We start from the raw sequence: 23,315 nt of genomic DNA, 5'->3' as shown, positions 1-23,315 counted from the left end.
GTCCTCAGGGCTAGTTAGAATCTTCTGTTTGCGGAAGGGACGCGCTCTCTGCATCTCCATTACGTTTCCGTCTGTGGGGAGTGCTGTTTATTGTTAATAAATACCAGGTACAAGCCCTATTGGCTTGTTCTGAGGAACAAAAGCGGGAGAGCCTCCCTGGAAGGCGGGCCTGTCATGGCCGCCCCCTCCCTGCCTCAGAGGCCGGGCGGGGACGGAGAGGGGGCGCCAGGAGGGGCGCCCCGCCCGCCGCCCCCTCTCCGTCCCCACCCGGCCTCGGAGGCCGCGGCCCGTCCTCCTGCCCGGTGTGGGGAGGCCGCCAGTTCTACCCGGCCGGGCCGTGGAGCGAGCGCCGGGCTTGCCTGAGGGCCTTTCCCGGAGGCGCCGGCGGTTCGCGCGGCCCTCTGAGGTGAGTACCGCCTCACGCCTTGAGGGCCCGGCGGGGCTTGAGGGGGGGTCGGGGCGGGCTTTGGCTTCCCGCCTCCTGCCCAGCAGGGTACAGCAGCCATCCGCCATCCTTAGTCATCACTTAGGTGCCTTCAGAGTTTTCAAGTAAATGAATCGGCGTGTTTATTTTTCAGCCTCTGAGTAAATCAGCGTTTTATCCTCTCAGAAACAAGCCCTGCCATGCCTTCTAAAGACAACTCATCGGCCAGTTAAAACACTGTGTGCACACAGCTGTATATGTAAAGCAATGTTTGAGTTGTGGATAACTAACTTAAAAGTACCAACGTTTTGAAGAAAGCATATAGTCTGTAAATCCAGCGATAGGATGTGTAGGAATGGTTCGAAGCTGTGTCGGGGGGGGGGGGGTGCCAGATTTGTCATTGGGAAGCATTTCTTTATCGAGAGGGTGGTCAGACATTGGAACAGGCTTCCTAGAGAGGTGGCTGATGCCCCAAGCCTGTCAGTGTTTAAGAGGCGTTTGGACAATGCCCTTAATAACATGCTTTAACTTCTGGTCAGACCTCAGTTGCTCAAGCAATTGGACAAGATGATCGTTGCAGGTCCCTTCCAACTGAACTTTACCATTCCATTCCATTTAATTCCTTTCTAAACCTGCCAGTTGTTGAGGTCTTTGTGCATGAACACCAGTAACTTTTTCCAGTTTGATCCTGCTTATGCTGTTTTAGGTGAGAATTGTCACTGGAAGCTTGAAGCTTTTTGTTTATATTCTTGTGCCTGCGAGTTTTGTTTAACGTTATAAACCACCTGCAGATGTGCAGGTAGCAAAAAGAAGGTGCTAAGTTGTACAGCTGTAATTTACATTTTCAAAGCGCCTTAGCATTCAAAATAAAAAAAAATTGCATAGGTGGACTGTACAATACTTTGAGTTGAACTTTCCAAAGGCCTTATTTTCAGCAAAATCACAATAAAAGTGGTTGGAATATATTTTTGGTAATGCTGAACAGTTGTAGGTACCCACATACTACATTTTTCACCTGTTCTCATTATTTTGTGGGGGTTTCTTCTCACACATATTATATTAACAACAAATTTCAAAAAATGAATTGAGGTAGTGACAAAGTTTAGAAGATCATCCTGTGAAAGAGAGTGCCTGAAGAGAAGCGTTGGACCTAGGCTTATGAAGCATGGAAGAATACAAAGTGTTGAAAGTACTAGGAGAGGGATCCTTTGGCAGAGCTCTCCTAGTTCATCATAGAATCAGTGACCAGGAGTACGCAATGAAGGAAATAAGACTTCCTATGGTAAGTGTGACATGTACATCACCTCCCCCACCACTTAAAATTTAAAAAAAAAAAAAAAAAAATCATCATTCTGGATTTAGTTTTGAAGTGCTGAACACTTGCTGAGAGTTTAGTGTATGGTATGGTATGGTATGGCTACTATATAGCTCTGTCTGAGTCGATGTTGATAATAAGTAAAACAGCAAAATCTGATCTGTTTCAGAAGGTGTATGGTTGCCTTTTGGGAAATGCAGCACATAGGAAGACACTCAGAATGAAACCCCTGTTCTGATGACCTTGGCTGGATTTCCATTGATTTCACTAGAATGCAGATTTCATCTGCAATACCTAGTAATGAAATTAACCTCCTATTATTGCTGGTAATGTTATTCCGATTACATTCTCTGTACTTAGCTAACCAAAAAATCACAAAATGGGAGGCACTGGCTTTATTGAGGCTGAAGCTCAGTTAATACCTGGACACTTGGCTTTATAAAGAGTTCATGCAGTGTAGACTGTCAGCTGTTCCAAAGCCAGTGTGTGCTGCTTTGTTACATGGCTCTGGGTTGTTAAAATAGCAAAAATCATTAACTGAAGTAGGAAAGTACCCTCTCAAATTAAAAAAACCCAAACAAACAACCCCCCAAAAACCAAAGAAGTCTTCAACTAGTAACAAACCATAGATTAAAAAATGATGGGGTTTTCAAGTTTCTGAATTACTTTTTAAAATAACTGAAGACCAATTCTTAAAAATATTTTCCTTTTGGAAAGTGAGGTGCATCATGTGTATATATGAAAATCCATTAGTGTGACATTTATATAAGTGTGCTTACATTTTCAGTCTTCATCTGATATAGAGAACTCTAGGAAGGAAGCAGTTCTTTTGGCTAAAATGAAACACCCAAATATCGTTGCCTATAAAGAATCGTTTGAAGGTAAATGTAAAACTTAGAATATCATTATTTTGTTTAAAATTGCACACTCCTGAGGGATCAAGATTACTTTTTGTGTTTGTATATAGTACATGTTATAAACAAAATACATGTTTATTATAATACATAATACATAGCATGTATTCGGAGCTTTATAGTAACAATAATATACTTACCCTGCTAATGAAATTACTAATTATTCTTAAATTACCTAAAATTTAGCTGATGGACATCTGTATATAGTGATGGAATATTGTGATGATGGAGATCTAATGCAAAAGATTAAACACCAAAGAGGAAAGTTGTTCCCTGAAGATACGGTAAGAAAAGACATTGTTTTGATCCGAGGACCTAGGAATCCTTTTTCATATAAACTGAAGCACACTACACCACACCACATAAAACAAATTCTAGATATACTAACACCTTAAAGTACCTTAAATGAAACCAAGTCACTTATAGATAGATTAGAAGCATTATTTCTTTGGTAATTTCCAGCACAACCAGGTGAAAATTGCACTGAAAGGAATAAGAAATTGCTGTCTGTGTCTGAGAAATGTGCAGGCAGTGTGAAAAATACAGTCAAGTTTGCATGCATAAATTTATGCAATTAAGTAAAAATTTAACACAAACTTCAGCCTTCAGGATTTAAAGCACAGTAAGAGGTACTGCAAATGAAGAGTAAATAAAGCACTCTGGTAAGGTAAATGAAACTAGCCAGGAGACTAAATGCCTGCATATTATGTAGCAATTAATTGTTTAAATCATTCAGCAGGCATTAACTCCTTTTGTCACAAAGGCTATAAAATTACTTAAGAGAAGGTCCAAAGTGACATTGTAGTGATTGAAAACTACTTCCTGCCACAGTTAGAAGCATCATCTTAGTTAAAATGAAAAGACCAGAATCCTCACCTAATCTAATATTTAGATTGGCCAAGCATCTCTAAGAACTTTATTTTGTACTTTTAAAAGAATACGTTTCCTTTAGGAAAATATGTTATCTCATTGTGGTTTGTTTTTGTTTTTTTTTTAATTTCCTAATTTACTATGAAATTGTAATTGGCATGCTTATAAAGTGCCATGTAGTGACTCCCTATCTTTGTAATTGTTACATATTATTAGGCTTTTCTAGACACAGGCAGCAAACATTCCTTCTGCTGTGTTAAAATATATTTTATCTTAAAGAATTCAGCCTTTCATGCTGACTGGGGGCCATTATGCTAGAGTTACTTTTAGCTCCTAGATATTCTGAACATGTTTTGGTTTGGTTTTTTTCCTTTCTTCATGGTTTTTCATCTGTTAGTAAAGTATTCATTATATACAGCATTGAGCTGTTATAACTCTTAGTTACTCTTTTCAGATCCTTCACTGGTTTGTGCAGATGTGCCTGGGTGTGAAACATATTCATGATAAACGTGTGTTGCACAGGGATATCAAATCCAAGGTGAACAGAGCATGTTTTGTTGCCATTAATAAACTCTCTTCTGCATGCAAAAGTTCAACTCCCTCTCATAATTTCCTGTTACTGCTACATGCTGCGTTTTTCAATTAGGCTGAAAAATATTAGGTAAATGAAATCGTTGAGTGTATGGGATGATGTAATATTGTGGGCGTAAACATCATCTAAGTATAGCTATACCCTTCATATCTACACTGCTGATAGAGCTAATTGCTTGTGACAGACTGCATATAATTTAAAACAATAACAGAAGTATAAAACGTGTATGGAGTATGCAGTTTGTAAATATCTCGCCTCTCTTTTTTTCTTTTTTACTCTTTCCTAGCAGAAAGATAGAAATTCAGAAGGAAGTGAGAAACTTAGTAGTTTGAGTACAGCATAGAGATTAAGACATTTCTAAGTTCTTATTCTTCCTCTGCTACTGATGCTGGAGCTTTAGGTCCATATAACCTTTCAGTCTCCCTTTAAACGCAAAATAGTTCTTAACCTTTTTTTGGTAGAAGTATTAGGAGAAGCAAGTAAAAAGAAATATAAAGATAAAATACCAGAAGCGATTGTCAGTGTGTTTTCTGTATACACAAACTACAGAAATGTTTCCTAGACTATTTAAGTATGTAAATCTGTCTTTCTCTTGAAATACAGAATGTCTTCCTCACTCAAAATGGAAAAGTCAAATTGGGAGATTTTGGATCTGCACGCCTTCTTGCACAGTATGTGGATATCTCCACTGATCACAGTGGTGTAAAGTTTTATTTTACCATTGATAAATAGTACAGATCTCTTAAATAATTAATTTTCATCTGGTGTTTCTTCTTTGTCGTTTCACTAGTCCAATGTCATATGCTTGCACGTATGTGGGAACTCCTTATTACGTACCTCCAGAAATATGGGAAAGCATGCCGTACAACAGCAAAAGGTATCTGTGTTTTCAGTGGTCACAAATAATGCTTGACTGATGTATGTCTTGTTATTGTTGTCTCAATCTGGCTTTGTGGCTTATCCATATTTGGTTTGGAGAAGATACTGAGCTGAAGAATATTTAGAAAAAGGTAATTACAGGTTTTTTAAGATGAAAACGCCTAAATTCCTCTTTACTTAGGTAACTGAGTGTACAATATCTTCAGTCTTAAAAGTTTGAAAACTGGTGTGCAGACCTCCCTGTGCATTTGGAAGAGTAAATATATATGTATGCACATACATATGTATGTGTTCATGTCTTTTGGATGGTCTTATTTTTTAAGCTCTTCTTGCCAGTCCTGGTAATGTAAGGATAATGGCTACAGAACTGATGACTTAAATTTACAAAACCCAGTTATTCTGGTCCTTATGCAAGAGCTGAGAGCATCTTGATAGTATGGTATTTACAGCTGCCCCCCAGACTCCAAAATACTAAGTCATTTTATATCCCCTCCCTAAGATCTGTTTTGTGACCCTAATTGTACCTGAGCCAAGTGACTCATTTTCCACAGGAGGGAAGAAACCTTCTAGTGCTTAAGTTTTTTCTACTCTTCTTGCAAGAAAGGCATCAGTTGCTTCTTGTGCAGGTGGCAGTAATCACTTTGGGTGGAAGATGATGGTTTTTTTCTCAGTAGGAGAATTCTCATTGACAAGGCCAGAATTCCAACTCTCAGAATTAGGATTGTGTGTCTGCTCTCTGATGTTAAGGGCTGTGGAAGACAAAGGCTTTGAAGTGTGGAAGGATAAATATTGTTGCAGCAAATTGCTTAGGAGACATTCTGGGAATAAAAAGCCAACTACAGTTGTATGACAGTCATCCTGCTTTACATCAGGGTGGACAAAATAAGCAAGATCATTTCCACTGGAGAGGTTAAACACATAATGGTATTGTCTTTTATGGTTACTTATATTTATTTTACTTATATTTATTTTTAGCTTATTCAATTCAGTTATGTACACATAATGAATTTCACTTTTTCTAGGCAGGATATTAAATTGTATTTTTGGCTCAAAATGTCTCATCTTTCTCTATACCTACAGTGATATATGGTCTCTGGGATGTATTCTATATGAGCTGTGCACTCTGAGACATCCAGTAAGTACAGCTTTATTGCTATGAGAAAAGTTTTGGAATTGCTTAATTAGCAGTTAGCTGTAGTTCAATGGATTCACAGCCAATTATTCATTTGACTGATGTGTTTGCTGCTGCTTCTGAAAAAGGGAAGTGTTGCTCCATCCTCCCCACCCATCCTCCACTACATGCCTTCTGTTTTTTCAGCAGCTCTTGGACCTATTGGACCCTTCTGTGAAACACTCAATTTTCTAAATTTTTAGAAAAAAAAAATATCTTTTTTTTTTCTTTCTTGGTTCATTTTCATCAATATCAGTAAGGTGATCTGGGGCTTATTAAGGAGTTCAGCAGGTGCCAGTCTGGTTCCAGGTATCTGCAGGAATGTTGCAGTGAGCATTGCATTTTACAGGATCAAGATGATGACTAAAGATGGAGGCAAGGACACTCAAAATCTTTGCTAAACAGCATATATTGTATACAAGTATAGCAAAATAGAGTAAGCAATAAGCAGTTTTGTTCCTCACATCAGTGGTACATCTGTTTGCTGATTCTTCAAATCAAAGTCCAAGCACTGTCCTATTGGGACAGTGGGAACCTTGATGGGCAGTTCCATCTCTCTGTTATTTCTGGGACGCTGTCTTTTATGGTGTTGATGCTCTGCTTCTTATGTGTTAACTTTCTCTGGCTTCTGTATACAGACATATGGCTAACACAAGAGCCCTTGTCAGGATATGTTTGTTTTGCAAGAAAATGAGATCCTCCTAATTTAAGGTCATTTTGTCTTAGTTTTTTGTAAGCAGAAGTTTCCTTTCATGGAGCTGATACTATACCTTGAAATCCTGTGTATCAGCAAAAGATCCTCGACAGCTGCAACTGCTAGCAGTACAAGAGTTTAGAAGTTTATACTGTACGTGACTGAGTGATAAGGAGTCTGTGCGTAGGCGTGTGTTAGCCTAAGTAGGTCTGTGGCAAGGCTTTGGCAGTGTCACAGGTATTCAGGCAGTGCTCAGAGCTGGGATGCCAAGGAGTGGAGTATTCTTCCCTTTTTAGCAGCAGTGAAATGTTATGTATCTGGTTTTATGTGATGGTCACATATATTCTTGCATAATCTATCAATCAGAGATGAAATAAAAGGATGCCACATACCATGGATGCTTGGCACTCCGCAGCTAAGCCAGCGCAGTGTACCGTAAGAAAACGTCCTGCATGGAAATAGAAGTTCTCAGCCATTTTCGCTCAGGCTGTTGCCATCCGTAGTTGTAGCTGTCCCTGCTGATATTGCAGTCGTCCAATGACTTGTACTTGGAAGCAGTAATTCCTGACTGAAGACTGGTTAACGGTCAGCTGAGGAAAGTAACAACTTCAGCCATTTCATGTAGATTTGCAAGAGGATATTTGTGCCTTGATAGGCTACTTTTGATGATTATTTTTTTTTTAATCAAAGTCTGCATCTTTCCTGGCTTACAGTTTCACTCTTGCAGTTTGATTCTGATCTCAAGTATATGAAGTAAAGGACACTAAGATGATCCAAATTTTCTCAATGCTATATTCCTACAAAAATAAAATTTGAACAATCCTAAATTTATAGGAGTAACTTCCACCTGGTTTCCAGTTGTACAGATTATTATTTGCAGTGTCCATTATGATCTGGTTTTAGTCAGACTTTTTATGCAAAATGTGATGTTTTAATTCTCAGCAAATTACGTTTCTGTCATTGTTAACAAATAAATGTCATAGCCCTACAAAATAGAAAGGAAAGTTACCGATGTGTTCAATCAGGGTCATTATCCTGCACGTCTGAATTGGAGCCCTGAAACTGTCAAACTGGGAGCCAAATCAGTATGGTAATAGTGAGCCTACATAGATACATACCATGCATTTTTATATAATAAATGTTAAAGTTGTTCTTAAATTATATCAGCTTCTTTTTTACCTTATGCTTAAGGTAACTTTGTGCTCTAATGTTCATTTATTTTTAATGCAGTTTCAAGCCAGTAGCTGGAAACATCTCATCCTCAAGATATGCAAAGGGTCCTACAATCCACTACCATCTCACTATTCTTATGAACTTCATTACTTAATAAAACAGATGTTTAAGAGAAATCCCAAGAATCGTCCATCAGCCAGTACTATTCTTGCAAGAGGTTGCTTAACCAAACTTATAAAAAATTGTTTGCCTTCTGAGGTATGGTATATTATTTGTCTCTAGATGTAAATAATAGTATCTACATTTTAGATACTAAATCAGTTTCTTTTGTATTTTGTTAGTGTGTAACAATATGAAGTGTAGTGTTTAGCTACTTTTATTTAGCTACTCTAAAAGCCATAAATACAGTTGCAGACTTCTCAGAAAACTGAGTTTTTATAAGGGTTTGTTTTGAAAATAGAAGTTGAATATTGACATGATGCTGCTAAAATTAGATATTGTTAGCTGTAAGAGTGCTTTTGTATAGTAAGTCTGTTTTTATCAACTAGCATATACAGTAATTTGAGAAAGGTTAAAAAGGTACAGTACTTGAATCTCTTCATACACATTCCAGATAACACATGAGTTTGAGCAGGTATTAAAGGAAACCAAGAAACATGAAGGCAATGCAGCAAGATCAAAGGGTAAGTCAGCAACTTTTTTCTTGATGTAAGGAATAACAAAATGACTAGGAATTGTACAATCTTAAATACTGCTATAAAACATTAGTATTATATGTTCAAATCTAATTCTAATTATTTCAAAATCTAGTATTACTGAACTTGTATGGAAAAATGCTTGAAGGGCGTAAATTATATTCCAGCATGAGAAGTACAGTGCAGAGCTACAATATGTGCATTGCAAGTCTTAAGACTTGTGCTAGAATTAAACCTTTCCATTTTAAAACAAGCAAAACTTCTAGCTGTTGCATGTATTTTAAATATGACAGTGCTTTACTTCCCAGAATATGGTGAAGCACGTTATTTTAATTATTTAATTTTTAGAGAGAATGTTGGATTTTCCTCTTCTGAATAAATTTAGCTACACCAAAATTTGTACACATTTGGAACTGAATAGTAGAGGGACTCCCTGTTGAGAATGAGCTACGTTGACAGAAGTGTGAAGAAGCTTTCACATAATTGTCATTGCTTGGTTCAGTGGTGTTGCTGTTACACCTCTGGAATACCACTTTACCACAAGTGTTAGCTAAAGGTATTAACTCTTGAACCTGTTCCTTAATGTATCAGGTAATGTCATGGCTGGTGGAAGCTCAAATAATAAGAAAGAAAATAGGGTAAGTATTCAAATATAAATATAATATTTGTATTTTAGTAATTTAGAATGTTCTGTATTATAGAAAAGTTAATATGGAAAATTGCTAGTATGCTAAACCATAGATCAGCCTACTAGGTCAGCTGTTAGTTGTCATCTGTGTTCAAATTGCAGAGTTTTCCTGTGGATTTCCCACCACTGTAACTTTTTGATGCTTCCCACATTTAGTTTAGTTCCAAAGTGGATTTCCTTATAGTCCTGTCAAAGAAAAAAACCAAACCAAAAACCCCTCTCCTGTTTTTCTAAGTTTTGGGATACTGCAAAAATTGATGCATTTTCATTGCTTTAGGGACACATTTTGAACAGCCTGCTGTGGAAACAGTCTAGTCTGGACATAAGTCTCACTAGGTTTTAGGGCCCATGTGAGATTTCAGGTGAGGAGTATTAAGTCACAGGTGGCCAAGAAGTCACCTATGGGTACATTATAGCACAGCTTGGCTCAGCCATATTAGGTATATTTTTCAAAACATGTTGCCAGTAGGGCTTATTTTTTTTTCTTTTAATAGACCTGTCAATCTGAGAAGCTTAATATTCGGGTGCATCTTGTTTTCCCTGGGAATATGATTCATTTATCTTTATATTGCTTCTGTTCTTACATGTAAAAAAATAAAACCACAAATTGCATCAGGTAATTACATATGTGCTTAGCTTCAAAAACTGAGATTGTCTGTCTAAAAAGGGCGTGCAGCGCGAAGTGCAGTGCAATAATGGATACAGTGCAATTGCAGTTGGCTTCATGGTGTCAGTGGTTTAGTTTTCAGATTTTTAGGCCAGCCATTTAATAGCAAAACTGAAGTAATTAATGCCATGTTAATATTACTGCTTTGTTTTTCTCGGCAACAAGGATAATGATTAATACAGTCTTTATTCTTTTAAAGCAAAATAAAGATGAAGGCAAGTGTAGCCCCTTAGAAAGGAAAAATATTACTAAGGATTTGAGTGAAAGCACAAAGGAACAAAGGAAATCTGATGAAGAGGGTAAGTTTCATAGTTTTAAGGCTGATGCATTTCCTTCTGTGTAGTGATACCTAAATGTCAATGATCCAGCCATTTAAATAGGCAGAGCATACACATCTGCACCTATAGAAAACCATGCCACTGTGTTACTTCTGCAATTATATTGATTCTTACTGCTTATCTGAGATTTAAAAAAAAAAAAAATCTTGGCTGAAGTGTTAAAAAATGACTTTGAAAACATTTGGCATAAAGTAAACGTATGGGAAACTCTTACCAAGTTCAGACTTGTACCCACAGAATCAAACGTCACTGTTAGTGAAGTGCTGTACACTTAGAACTAGTTTGCATGGACAGAGAATCAAGTTAGATGCTCGTTATCATCCTTTTGTTGTTGTTGTTGTTGTTGTTGTTGCAATTACAGTAGAAACTTCTGATGTCCTCCCAGGAATTACTGATTTGTCACATCCCTATAGGAAGCAATGGGAAAAGAGGATATCCAGTACCGTAGTGGATGTCCTGGAAAATGCATCCTTGCTTTCTTCCAGTTTTACATCTGAAGAGGCTAAAAGTAAGATTTAATTAAGTGTGCTTTAAAGTAATTTTAAGTTCAAGTAATACCAGTGGTTCTTTACAGATTTTAAAAGCCAAAACTTTACAGGGCATATTTAAAAGGATGTAAAAATAATTTTAAAATATTTTATTAACAAACACTCAAAGTCCACTGTGGTGAAGAGAATTTCTTAGTGGTCTTGTGTGACAGGAGGATTGCAAAGAGTGATGAAAGCCACAGATAACATTAGCAACCCTAAAATTATCATCATCACTAAGAAATTATCCTACCAACCCTCATCTTAATATGCCGTTTGTGGGGGTAACACAGAGGAATTCATTTGATGCAGAATGCAGCCACCTGTCTTTCAAGGACAGCATACTATTGGGAGCATGGAACATCCGTACCTCTACTTCTGTTGTCATTTCACATACAGATAATGCCAATGACAAGAGCTATTAATGAGGTACCTCAGATGTGAGGCAGAGATTCTTCTTCCACATCAACAGCTTTTAATTAGAACACTTAACACGAGGTTTCTTCTGAAAAATGTTTCAGTTTTAAAATGCCCCACACTGTATGCAATTGTTATAATTATTTCATGTGATTATGGATATGTATTCTAAATAAATGTCAGTAGATGCTATTGAAATAAATAATCAAGATACGACTAGTCAGAAAATTCCCAAGCTGTGGTAGGAACATTACGTGATAATTACATGCAGGTGTCCTCGTTTTGGCTGGAATAAAGCTAATTTTCTTCCTAGCAGCTGGTATAGTGCTGTGTTCTGGATTTAGGATGAGAATAATGTTGATAACACACTGATGTTTTAGTTGTTGCTGAGCAGTGCTTACACCAAGTCAAGGACTTTTCAGCTTCTGATGCCCAGCCAGCAAGAAGCCTGGAGGGGCACAAGAAGCTGGGAGGGGACACAGCCAGGACAGCTGACCCAAACCGGGCAAAGGGATATTCCATACCATGTGATGTCATGTCCAGTATATAAACTGGGGGAGTTGGCCGGGGGACACTGTGGCTTGGGGATTGGCTGGACATCGGTCAGTGGGTGGTGAGCAATTGTATCATGCATCGCTTGTTTTGTATATTGTCATCATCATCTTCTTTCTTCTTCTTGTTACTATTATTATTATCCCTTCTTTTTCTGTCCTATTAAACTGTCTTTATCTCAACCCACCAGTTTTCCTTCTTTTTTTTTTCCATTCTCTCCCTCATCCCACTGATGGGAGGAGTAAGTGAGCAGCTGCGTGGTGGTTCATTGCCAGCTGGGGTTAAACCACGACAGCAGGGCAAGGGACGAGGACAGAAGAATGCATGTATTTAGGTGCTCTGCTATTAAAAGGCACAAAAATGGCCCCAGGGTCTGTTTTGTGAGATTTATAGAGCCACCAAATAAGCTTGCAGAGACTCTGACTCCTCCCACCCTGCAGCAATTTTCTGCTGGCTCCCTGATAGCAGAAGGCTCCACTGTGGCATTCTGTAATTCCCTTTCCTCTTAATGCTGATAGTGTCAGCCTCAGCACATTGAGAGGTCAGCAGTGCTACGGATGGAAACATCTAGACTATTTTCTTCCTGTGTTTCTCTCTTGAATGTGATCTTTGTAATCCACACTGCTAATGCAATTTTGTCTAAATAGTATTTATTAATGATTTTATACCTAGGTGGCTGTGTTATAAACTACAGTGAAAATAAGCCACGTAAGCAGTGGAACAAGGAAACTCCTCAGACCCTGATGAACATTCTCAATAATGCAGATGTCAGCTTAGCATTTAAAACATACACAATTTATAAACCAGGTAAATCCCCAGTGCGTGGGCAAACTTTTGGCAAACAGGTTTATTAATAAAGACATTGGGGGTTTTTTCCTACATAGCCCCTACGTATAGAGCTTGTGCACTCGGAGTTCATGTCACAACAGGCTGTTTTGTTTTATTTAAAGTTTGCCAAATGAAATTTGGGATTACAAAAATCCAAGCTGGGAATTCACGAGTGATTGTACATCTCCACTACATCTCTTTATGAAGAATGTTCGCTTGCAGCTCAATAGCTGAATAAGGTTGTGACAGAAACACAGGGACTGCAGAGCCGTGCGTTCTCCATCCTGCTAAGCAGCCTGGTGCATGTGTTAGGGAGGTGCAGTAAATGGGCTGCAGCCCCGTCGGGTAAATCTGCCTTCACTAAGTGGGTCAGTAGTGCCTGGTTTGAAGACAGGATGGTAAGATGGCACAGCAAAAGATAACTGCAGTTTATAGATGTGCACAGCTACAGTCATAAATACTTGGTCTGCACTTCAGTTGCATTACTGGTTTATCTCCCCACTTAAAATAGGTAGCAGCTTGTACTGGAATCTGCTAAGAACTGGGGACAAATTAGAAGGACTATATTGTATTTATATTCTTAATTTTATTCTTAAAATTAAAGTATTTTGGTGACATTTTCATATTTTCAAAGCTTCTGAAAATCCATTAAGAGGTCCGCTTTCTGATGGAACTGAAGCATCTGATGAAGTAGATGGTGAACATGAAGCTGTTGTCGTAGATTTGGAGAGACTTGAGCCTAGATCTGATGAGGATGACACGTACGTTCAAATGACATCCTTATATTTTTGTTTTCTTTGGTTCCTCAAAGTGATTTTTTCAAAAAGACATTCCCCTGAAAAAAAAAATTTTTCTCAGCATCTAAATCCATCCCTCTCTTGCATACCGATACTAAAATTTATTAGCGCTTGATATCTTACAGGTTTTCTGTGCTATATTTATAGTTATTGATGGTGTTGAGATTAAGCAGGTTGCTTGTTATTAGCAGATATGCTAATAATTTGCTGATGACTTTACAAAAATGAAAGCATGAGATGAAATTAGATCCATAGTAAAGTGCAAAACCTTCTTGCAGGAAGTATCTTTGTACTCTGACCTTGAAATCAGATAACCAGTGGCAAAACCACTTGCCTAGTGGTATGTTTGCTGTGTTTGTGTATTATTCTTCCTACTCGTTCATGCATAGTGCAATAAAATCACTTTGGTAACTATTTACTGAGATGTATTTGTAGAAACTTTTTAACTTCTATGTTCTATTTATGTTAGTGGCCCACTTCTGGTTTTGAAAGTGTACATCAACACATTCTGACAGAAATACTGTATTTTACAGATGTGTGTATATTTTGGGGGGAGTTTCTTGGATTCTCAGAATCTCAGTTTATGTCATTGCTTATTTTTGTGGCACTTGGAGACAAACTACTTGAGCATGTATTACTGCAGTTTGGCTGCAAGCCATTAATATCAGCACATTTGCACTGTCTTAGTGTATGCATTTGTTTTTGCTTTTGATAAAACTTACTTGGGTAAATTCAAGAGAGAACATCTAGTGATTCCTTAAACACAATGGTGCAGGAAACAAGTCTCGTGTTGATATTTTTAACATAATTTCTCCTGGTTGTAGGGTAATTGGGGGGTATAGGGGGAGCAAATAAAGATTTATAAAGTCATATTTTGCTTTGCAAAATTAACATTTTGAAACCTATTTTCAGGGACTTTGAGGAAGATGACTCAGACTGGGTGTCAGAACTGAAAATGGTATTGAAACACAGTGACTGAAAACTTGAATTTACCTACAATAACTGAAGTTAGGCTTGCCAGTAGTTATAATCCAAATCATTGTTAATAGTTGTAGTTATTAATAAAATTATTTCGGTCAAAAAATTCTGAGTGGGCATATTTTCTGTATCACAAAACTGAGGGTGGAAAATGCATAACAAACTTTTTTAGCTAGAATACTTGCAAATAACTAAACAAGTCTAGATATTAAAAGTACTTGGAGCAGGTAACAGCTTTGCAGAAATGTTCAGTCAAAAGCATTAGTGCTAATAGCATCGTTCACATTGCCCCCTTATCTGGTTTCAAAGAGATGGTGTAACACTATGAGAATGTGTAAAGTTTTTCTTCCTGAGTACATACTGAAACACTACGTTGTGGTGGGCTGACCCTGGCTGGAAGCTGGTGCCCACCAAAGCCGCTCTGTCACTCCCCTCCTCAGCTGGACAGGGGAGAGAAAATAGAACGAAAGGCTTATGGGTCATGATAAGGACAGGGAGAGATCGCTCAGCAATTACCGTCATGGGCAAAACAGACTTGACTTGGGGAAATTAGTTTAATTTATTGCCAATCAAATAAGAGTAGGGTAATGAGAAATAAAACCAAATCTTAAAAAACACCTTCCCCCCAGCCCTCCCTCCTTCCTGGGCTCAACTCCACTCCTGATTTTCTCCACCTCCTCCCGGTGGCACAGTGGGACGGGGAATGGGGGTTGGAGTCAGTTCATCACACTTGTGACGCAGTTGTCTCTGCCACTCCTTCCTCCTGTGGAGGGGGAGGACTCCTCACTCGTCCCCTGCTCCACCGTGGGGTCCCTCCCATGGGATACAGTCCTCCACAAACTACCCTGGCATGGGTCCTTCCCATGGGCTGCAGTTCTTCACAAACTTTGCTGCCGTGGGTCCTTTCTGTGGGCTGCAGTCCTTCAGGCACCGACTGCTCCAGCACAGGTTTTCCCATGGAGTCACGGCCATCTTGGCGGGTATCCACCTGCTCCAGCGTGGGCTCCTCTCTCCATGGGCTGCAGGTGGAGATCTGCTCCACCGTGGGCCTCCCTGGGCTGCAGGGGGACAGCCTGCCTCACCAGGGTCTTCCCCACGGGCTGCAGGGGAACCTCTGCTCCGGCACCTGGAGCATCTCCTCCCCGCCTTCTGCACTGACCTGGGCGTCTGCGGGGTTGTCGCTCTCACATGTTCTTGCTCCTTCCTCCCGGCTGCAATTTCTGTTCTGCAGCAACTTTTCACCCTTCTTAACTCTGTTCTCCCAGAGGCACTACCACCGTTACTGGTAGGCTCGGCCTTGGCCAGCGGCGGGTCCGTCTCGGAGCCGGCTGGCATTGGCTCTGTCGGACATGGGGGAAGCTTCTGGCAGCTTCTCACAGAAGCCGCCCCTGTAGCCCTCCCACTACCAAAACCTTGCCACGCAGACCCAATACATACATAGTAGGAATAACTGATCTTGTCTGAAGGGCATATTATGGAAAACATTTAGCTATGCTAAATATTTGAGGCTTTAGTTCATGCAGTTATTAATCTTCTGAAAACTCTTGGGTCTGAGCTTTTGCCTTAATTACTTCGATGAAAAGGCTTTTATAAACGCCATTGCACGTGTGGAGTGAAGCTAATTCGTCCATAAATAGGGGTGAATTTTCCGATTTTGATAAGGAGACACACTTCTGCTGCAGAAAGCGTTATGGGCAATGTCCCATTTGGGGTCTGTGCCGGCTGCTGGGTACTAAATAGTCATTTTGCAAGAGAAGCATGGCAGGGGAGAGCAGAAAGGCTCTCAGCAGAGTTCTCCCGGGGAAGCTGTTCCAGATGGTGTCCACCTAATTAGAGAATAATAGGCAAGAAAAGCTTTAGGACACCTGTAGCTGCGGTACGGAGGCATTTTGCAGCGCGCCTCCGCCAAGGCCTCCAGAACCCGAGGCGGTCCAAAAGATTCTCCCGCGGGCCACCCCGCTCCTGTTCCTGACCCCCCAAAGCCGAAGCCCACGGCCCCGGGCGGATGGTGCCCACGGCCCCGGGCGGACGGTGCGCTCTGCCCGCGCGAAACGCGGATCCCGCTCCTCCCCACGGGCCCTTCGCCCTTCCCGGCCTCGCCTGCGGGCTCCGCCGCCGCTTCCAACGCCGGACCTCCGGCCGGGGCGGCGGGGGGAGCTCCGGAGGCGGCTGGGCGCACGCAGGTACCGCGTCCCACCGCCGGCGGGCCGGGCCGGGCCGGGCCGCAGGGGAGGGAGGCCCCGGGCCAAGGCCCGCCCGGCCGGCTCGCCCCGTCGCCACGGCGACGGCACCACAGCCGGGGCGGGAAGGGCGGCGGAGAGCGGAACCCCGCCGGCGTCGGTGCCTCCGCCCCCCGGCCGGAGCGGGCAGCCCACCGCCCGGGACTCGGCGCAGGTCCCGCTGCGGGGGGGAGGCGGTGGCCGCCTCCACCTGCCCGAGGCCTGGCCCCGCCGCCAGCGCCCCCGCGGCAGGCCTGGGTGCGTGGACGGCCGACACGACACGACACGGCCCGGCCCGGCCCGGCCGGGGGGGGCAGCTCGTCGTGGCTGCGTGAGAGGCCCACCTGGGCCGTGACTGGGAACGGGGGCGGGCTGCGGCCCGGACCCCCGAGCGACCGATGCCCGAAGGCCACCCTGGCTCGGTCGCAGAGCCTGGCTGGCCGTCCCGAGAGGGAGAGCCGAGCGCCTCAGCAAATCTCCCGTGCTAAAACCGCGGCCGACCGACGGGAACGGCTTTGTGGCGTGGGTTTGCGGAGGGGTAGGTCGCGGGCCGCCGGTGACGTGACCGTGGCTGCCAGAGGTTTCCGCGCTGGGCCGCCGTCTCCTGCCAAACGCCGTGGCTTCTCGTCTTGCTGCCAACGCTAGATCGCGTTAGTTTAAGCTAAATCGACGCGAAATAGGTTGTAGTTTTGTTTTTTCCCTTAAAAGAACAATTCTGCCGTATTGTTAACTTACAGAAATAGCGAGTCGGACTTTCCAAAACCATACCGTAGTCTTGCATAGTACCCCCTACTGCCTTCTCGCACTTCAGCTGTAGGGTGTACTAGGACTAAGAGTCAGGCTTTTCCTTATGAGACACTCGTAAACTTGCTGCTTGTTGAAAGTTCAGATCCACAATAATTTGCAGACTTCCAGGAGGTGACATTTTTAGGAAGAAGCAGCACCGGTAATAAAAATGTAATAAAATGTAGTAAAAATGTGATAAAAATGACAGTCTTAAAAGGTAGTGTCTATTTCAGTAGTACAGGCTCGGATGTTATGGCACTGACTACGTGCAATACTAACTTGGGGACTTTTTTATTTTAGACACTGCTGTAAGACGAAGGCGTCATGGATAAATATGAAATCATTAAAAAAATTGGGGAAGGATCTTTTGGCAAAATATTCTTGGCAAAAGGAAAAGTAGGTAATGAGCAGTGTGTTATCAAAGAGATCGACTTAACTAAGGTAAAACAACAAAACCTGGATGATAACGGTAGTCATTTACCTGATTGTGCTAATTGCGTTTAGCTAGGGTGTGAACTTGGGTTATATCTCCTTTGTAGTTCCATCTCCATTATATAAACTTTCCAAAGACAGTACGCTTTCCTAGTTCAGAGATTTTACGGGCATAGACGAAATAGGTATTTTGATACTAACGGTGTTTACTTTTTACTGCTTTTTTGTTCTTTTCAAAACCTCTCTCTGCCTACAATACGTGACACTACCTAATTCAAATTTTATAACAGATGATTCATCTACAATGAAACTATTGCCACTGAAACAACAAATCACAATTTTGTGATACATTTCTCTCATCTTTTTCATTTCCTTTTTTTCCCCCACATCCGTATTTTCAGGCGTAAGTAATTCACAACAGAGTCTTTCCAATTCTCATTTATGTTTATGGCAGTTTGGTTTATCTCATCTACTTCTAAATTTCCATTCTGTAGCTGTCAGCATCTGAGCTCCTCGGCTAGACACCCTTTCTAGGAGAACAAGAGAAATACTACGTGTGTTTTTAGGAAGCTGTTGATCGTGTGTGTTTTAGACTTCTGTTTTAGAATGAACTGAATCGGGCCATAGAAGTGCTCTCTTTCTTTCTGTTGGCTGCAGAGGCAGGTTAGGGTCACGAGCTCAGCTATCAGAGGAACACCGCTCCTGTATCTAGTTCCAGAAAGACAGGCAATTAAACGCCTTGTGATTTCAATAGAGGGGTTTCAACAGTCAATTTCAGTGAGTGCCTACATGCTTTTTACAGGTCTTTTGCTATTCTGGGCCACACTAGTGAATTTCTAATATATTAGAGAATTATAATAGAAGAATGAATTTTTATACGTCAGTTCTAGAGAGCGCTGTGTAACTTCCAGATTCAAACCCAGAAAAATTGATACACTAGTAATGACAGCTAAATAAAACATAGTTTCTCCCTATACTCATGACCAATAAAACCCATGCACTTCTAATCTTAGATTTTGATGTATGCAAAATAGAAAAATGGAAGTTAGTAAAATATTGTTGTGGATCCCACATGTTCTAAATCAGGAGCTGGATACAGAAAATTACGACTTTGAAGTCATAAGGGTTTTTTTATGTGGTAGAGTATGTTTCATTCACTTTCTGGTTTTTGAATCTTTGAGGATTTCATTTCAAAATTATTTCTTAAGAATGAGGGTAAGAAACTTTCTATAAATACAAGTGGACATTTTGATGGATGGCTACTCAGAGACGTGAATTTTTAAGAAGTAATATTGATGAAAGTTTGATCACAATGAACCAAATAGAAGTTTTCCATTTAATGTAACAGGGCAAAGAGTTTGCCCGAAATGTTGCAAGAACTTGTAACACCAGTAAAATGAAGGAGTTTTTTTCTTTTTGCTTTGTTCTTTCGAGATCACCCATATTAAGAATACAGAATCATCTAGACCTTATTCTTCAGATACTTAAGGGAAGTTTAACTTTAGAGTTTAACTCTATTCATCAGCTAGCTTAGCAATAGCATTTGTGTAAAAAGTTAAAAGGTATACATTTGCCTGTTCGTTTGACCGGTAATGTTCCAGTATGTTTCCAGGCATACACTGCAAATTGATATTTTACATTGTATGTGCTTCGTATTTTATAATATTTCTGCATCACCTTGGTACACACTCTTTTTGTATTTGTGGGAATGGTTTGATAATGATGTAACTATTTTCAAAAAGAGTTAAATATATTATTGCTAGCATATAGTTTCTTAATTCATCTTAGATGCCTGTGAAAGAAAAAGAAGCCTCTCAGAAAGAAGTAATTCTTCTGGCCAAGATGAAGCATGCAAATATCGTAACCTTCTATGCTTCTGTGCAAGGTTTACTTTTAACATTTTTGTTTTATTTGTGATTATAGGAGTGGAAGGCAGCAAAACCTACCTTGTTAATATTGCCCAACCTTAAGCCCGTCCCCAGCCCCTTACCAGTGGGGACAGGTCCCAGCTCCTAAAAATGAACATGAGGTATCCAATTCAGTCATCACTTGGCCTTTTCACGTGTGTGGGTGGGACCTAAGGTATTGTGGCATGAATGCTAGATCCTGGGATGTCTGCATGGCTTAAGTTGAACTTTAGTCTTGATCTTCAGTAGGAGTCCAGGGTTTAATGAGACTTTTCTAGGAGTTTCAATAGAAGAAGAGAGCGTTTGAGTACAGCAAGAAATAGGTCCTGTTGGCCTTTTGTCTTGAGCCTTGTTTTGAGGTATCACTCAAGGATACGGAATTCTTCAGGACCGAAAGAGGTGGAAGGAAATCCGTTCTCCATAAAAGCTAATTCCCTATATTTATTTTTCCTGCTGACATCTGTCATAAGCAACGCCTTATGTAACGAATGCTGTTGTTACAGCTTGTGCTCAAATTGTTTTCTGTGATCAGGATGTTTAAATATTTTAAGGGACACATAAATCTGGTAGTCTTCTGGACCCCAGAGAGGTAAGAATAGGGTGAGTTTCCATATTAAGTAGCCCCTGCTGTTTATTTCTACTGTTTGGACACTGTCTGCTTTAACATTTTTCCTAAGCCTAACTGTATTCTTAGTTGTTATTGGGGAACAATCCCAACTATGAAGCATTCTGCTAAGCTTTGCCTGTAAGAACACCTGTTCTTCTATCAGTGTGGTCTCTTGAGGGTTTTTAATATTTTAATATTTGTAATATTTTGGTGAATCTCCATTAAAAATATATTTTCATGTCAGTTTTGCATCAGGTTTCACTGGAATTGTCCATTTTTTCTCAGTTACTCTTTGAAATGTAGGAGTAGGTAGAGCATTAACTACGCCCTTTTGGAAGAAGGGCCATATAAAATAAAAATAATTTATTGCTGTATTAATGAGTAATAAAGGAAAACTTATACTTTTCCTTTTAGAAAAGAACAAGCTCTATATTGTGATGGAATACTGTGATGGTGGAGATTTAATGAAGCGGATAAATATGCAGCATGGAGTGCTGTTTGACGAGGACCAGGTGAAAGAAGTTATCTTTAGAGGAGAGGACATATTATGTAAAACACATGGTTTGAATTATCCAGTACTAGCTACTGTTTCTTTTCTGGCCTGTTAAAGTAATTGAATGTTTTAAAGAAACTTCAGTGATTTTAATGGCAGTTTAGAGTTTGCTTTTTACATTGCTTTAAGATCTTAAATGAATTCATTAGCAGTATTTTGATGCCATTTTTATCCCCCCTCCCTCCCATTGCTCCTTCCATTGTGGATGCACTTTTTCTTTGTGTTAGTAGTATACTTACTAAGCCATAAAGACTTTCTTTTAAATGGTGTTTTAGAATTATGGGAGGATATATTATATATGAATTCCTCATTTGTTTATGCTGTTTGCATTGTGGCATATCCTGCTTTATGCTGGACACAATGGTAAATCTCTCATTCATTTAATTTGGGTGAAGACTTCTCTGATGCTATTTAAATGGTTAAACCAGCACAGAGAAGCAAGCCCAGACATCTGACTGCTTTTGGATCAGGTTCATATATATTTTATTTTGTAAATAGGTGAGTATGGTAGGTATTGCAATTCACAGAAACAGAATTTCCCACTGTTCTTTACTTATACCTTTATTTTTTTTACTAACTCTTAGCTTTCTGAAGGAAATTTTGTCTTATGTGTTGGACTTAGTGTACTGAACTCTGAGGTTATTTCTGAGGTTATTTAATCATGCATAGTCTTCTACTTTTGCAGGTAATTGCAATGAAAATTTGCCTAGAAACTACATAGATAGTATCCATCCTGTTAGTGGAATTATATTCTAAAGCATAAAAGTGGAAAAAAAAATAAAAAGAAGTATTGTCACTTTTCTTCTTGCTTTAGTAGTAAAAGAAGTACTCCTTAGTGTAGAAGTCAGTTGGAAGGAATTACTGTTCAGTAATAATCAATTTTAAGATCCTATTGGGAGTCATAATAGAGGTAGAGAGAACCTGAGAGAAAATAAAAAGAGGACAAAACCACAGATCATGAAAACACAAAAGAGAGAACCAGCATACACAAACCCCTTGACAATGAGGCAGAATAATACATATCCAAAGAGAGGCAAAGGAATTACAGACAGAAGAATGGATTATAGAAACTAAAGATACATCTACGAATCAAGAAAGGAAAGCAAGTTGCCCAATTTAACATAACATTGTTAAAGTATCTTTACATTTTCAAATGTATGTCTAAGAAAGTCTCATTTGTGGCATCAGCCCTAATCAGGAAATCATCTGCTTAATGTGAAGCATTACTAAATGAAAGATTATTACTTGAATCAAAGTCTTTCCTGACCATCAATTTTCCTAAACAGAGAAGCATATAAGCACATTGTACTTTTGTTTCTGAGCTAAGTCCAAAGGCCCTTATTCAAGAAAACACATGTATATTTAAAGTTAAATATATGTTTAAGAGCTGTACTGGGTCAAGGATAAAGGACATATCTGTGTGCTTACTTATTATGCAAGTTCCTTCATAGCTCCCTTCTTTCACCACATTTCAGTCCTTCATCCTTTTTTTCTGTTTTTTTTTTTCTGGACCACTTTCAGTAAGACTGCAAATATGATAACTGGGTGGTATGACTTCCACCACTGAGGATTAAGAAGACAATTCTCAATTCTGTGTTAGTTGTTATTCAAACTCACTCATTTCTAAATAAAGTTCTAGTATTCTTACTGTCCTTTGATGTGATTCTTCAGTCCTTGTTCAAGTACTCATCCTGTCACAGTCAGTGAACACTTGATGGGGATAAGGAAAGTGGAGCAGGTATCTATTTCCATTTAGTTTTGTGATAGCACTAAAAAAAGAAAGGAAAGATCTATGGCATTAATTTTAAAAGTATTGTTTCTTACTATTTTATATTGTATATGCTCTACATATTTTAGATTTTGCTGTTTTTATTTTATGTATTTCAGCAAGATGCCCCATTGGACATTAGAGTCACACAAATTTATAAATATCTGTGCCCTTTATCTTTCACTGCAGATTCTGAGTTGGTTTGTGCAGATCTCCTTGGGCTTGAAGCATATTCACGACAAGAAGATTTTACACAGAGATTTAAAAGCACAGGTAGTAAAACTGGTACTGGAGAGGGGGTGATTTTTGTCTTGTAAAAAATATGCTTAGGAAGCTGTGCTGTGTTTCATTTTTGCATACCAGTTTTGTTTTTATTTGCAGAACATTTTTCTTAGCAATAATGGAAGGGTAGCAAAGCTTGGGGACTTTGGTATAGCAAGACAGTTGAACAGGTAAGCGGCTTTTTAATTAGTCTGTGACCTACACCAAATAGGACTGTTTCTGAATGTTCAGAATGCAGCCTG

The 23,315-nt window shown here is 39.9% G+C and overlaps 2 protein-coding genes across 12 annotated transcripts in view; both read left to right on the top strand.

The window, feature by feature from the left end:
- The first annotated feature begins 247 nt into the window (after positions 1-247).
- NEK3 (NIMA related kinase 3) lies at positions 248-14,640 on the top strand. 11 transcript variants are annotated; one of them, XM_075046296.1, is made up of 16 exons: positions 268-406; positions 1,518-1,706; positions 2,527-2,620; positions 2,840-2,937; positions 3,978-4,061; positions 4,719-4,786; positions 4,906-4,992; positions 6,075-6,129; positions 8,090-8,290; positions 8,646-8,715; positions 9,319-9,365; positions 10,282-10,381; positions 10,782-10,928; positions 12,589-12,723; positions 13,379-13,505; positions 14,454-14,640. In XM_075046296.1, the coding sequence occupies exons 2-16, from the start codon at positions 1,590-1,592 to the stop codon at positions 14,518-14,520; spliced, it is 1,497 nt and encodes a 498-aa protein (XP_074902397.1). In that variant the 5' UTR covers positions 268-406; positions 1,518-1,589; the 3' UTR covers positions 14,521-14,640. The 11 variants fall into 11 exon arrangements, with proteins under 11 accessions (XP_074902406.1, XP_074902397.1, XP_074902399.1 ...); XM_075046298.1 differs by having other exon boundaries at positions 272-406; positions 1,514-1,706; positions 10,806-10,928; XM_075046295.1 differs by having other exon boundaries at positions 272-406; positions 1,514-1,706.
- Positions 14,641-16,329: 1,689 nt separating this feature from the next.
- The window catches only part of NEK5 (NIMA related kinase 5), a 27,070-nt gene continuing 20,084 nt past the window's right edge, over positions 16,330-23,315 (top strand). The window contains 6 exon segments of the mRNA XM_075046307.1: positions 16,330-16,702; positions 17,825-17,965; positions 19,745-19,841; positions 20,885-20,982; positions 22,981-23,064; positions 23,173-23,256. Coding sequence (XP_074902408.1) covers positions 17,849-17,965; positions 19,745-19,841; positions 20,885-20,982; positions 22,981-23,064; positions 23,173-23,256 — 480 coding nt within the window. The 5' untranslated portion in view covers positions 16,330-16,702; positions 17,825-17,848.

Source organism: Buteo buteo, chromosome 14 (genome assembly GCF_964188355.1).
Source record: "Buteo buteo chromosome 14, bButBut1.hap1.1, whole genome shotgun sequence".
Lineage (NCBI taxonomy): Eukaryota > Metazoa > Chordata > Aves > Accipitriformes > Accipitridae > Buteo > Buteo buteo.
This window is presented reverse-complemented; position numbering and strand designations above follow the sequence as displayed.

What these genes read in the sequence shown, in the direction of transcription:
- NEK3 (XM_075046296.1), top strand. Translation starts at nt 1,590, where the DNA reads ATGGAAGAATACAAAGTGTTGAAAGTACTAGGAGAGGGATCCTTTGGC. An exon ending in ATGCCGTACAACAGCAAAAG is followed by an intron (nt 4,993 to 6,074) that starts GTATCTGTGTTT and finishes CTATACCTACAG; the next exon opens with TGATATATGGTCTCTGGGAT. An exon ending in TGTGCACTCTGAGACATCCA is followed by an intron (nt 6,130 to 8,089) that starts GTAAGTACAGCT and finishes TTTTTAATGCAG; the next exon opens with TTTCAAGCCAGTAGCTGGAA.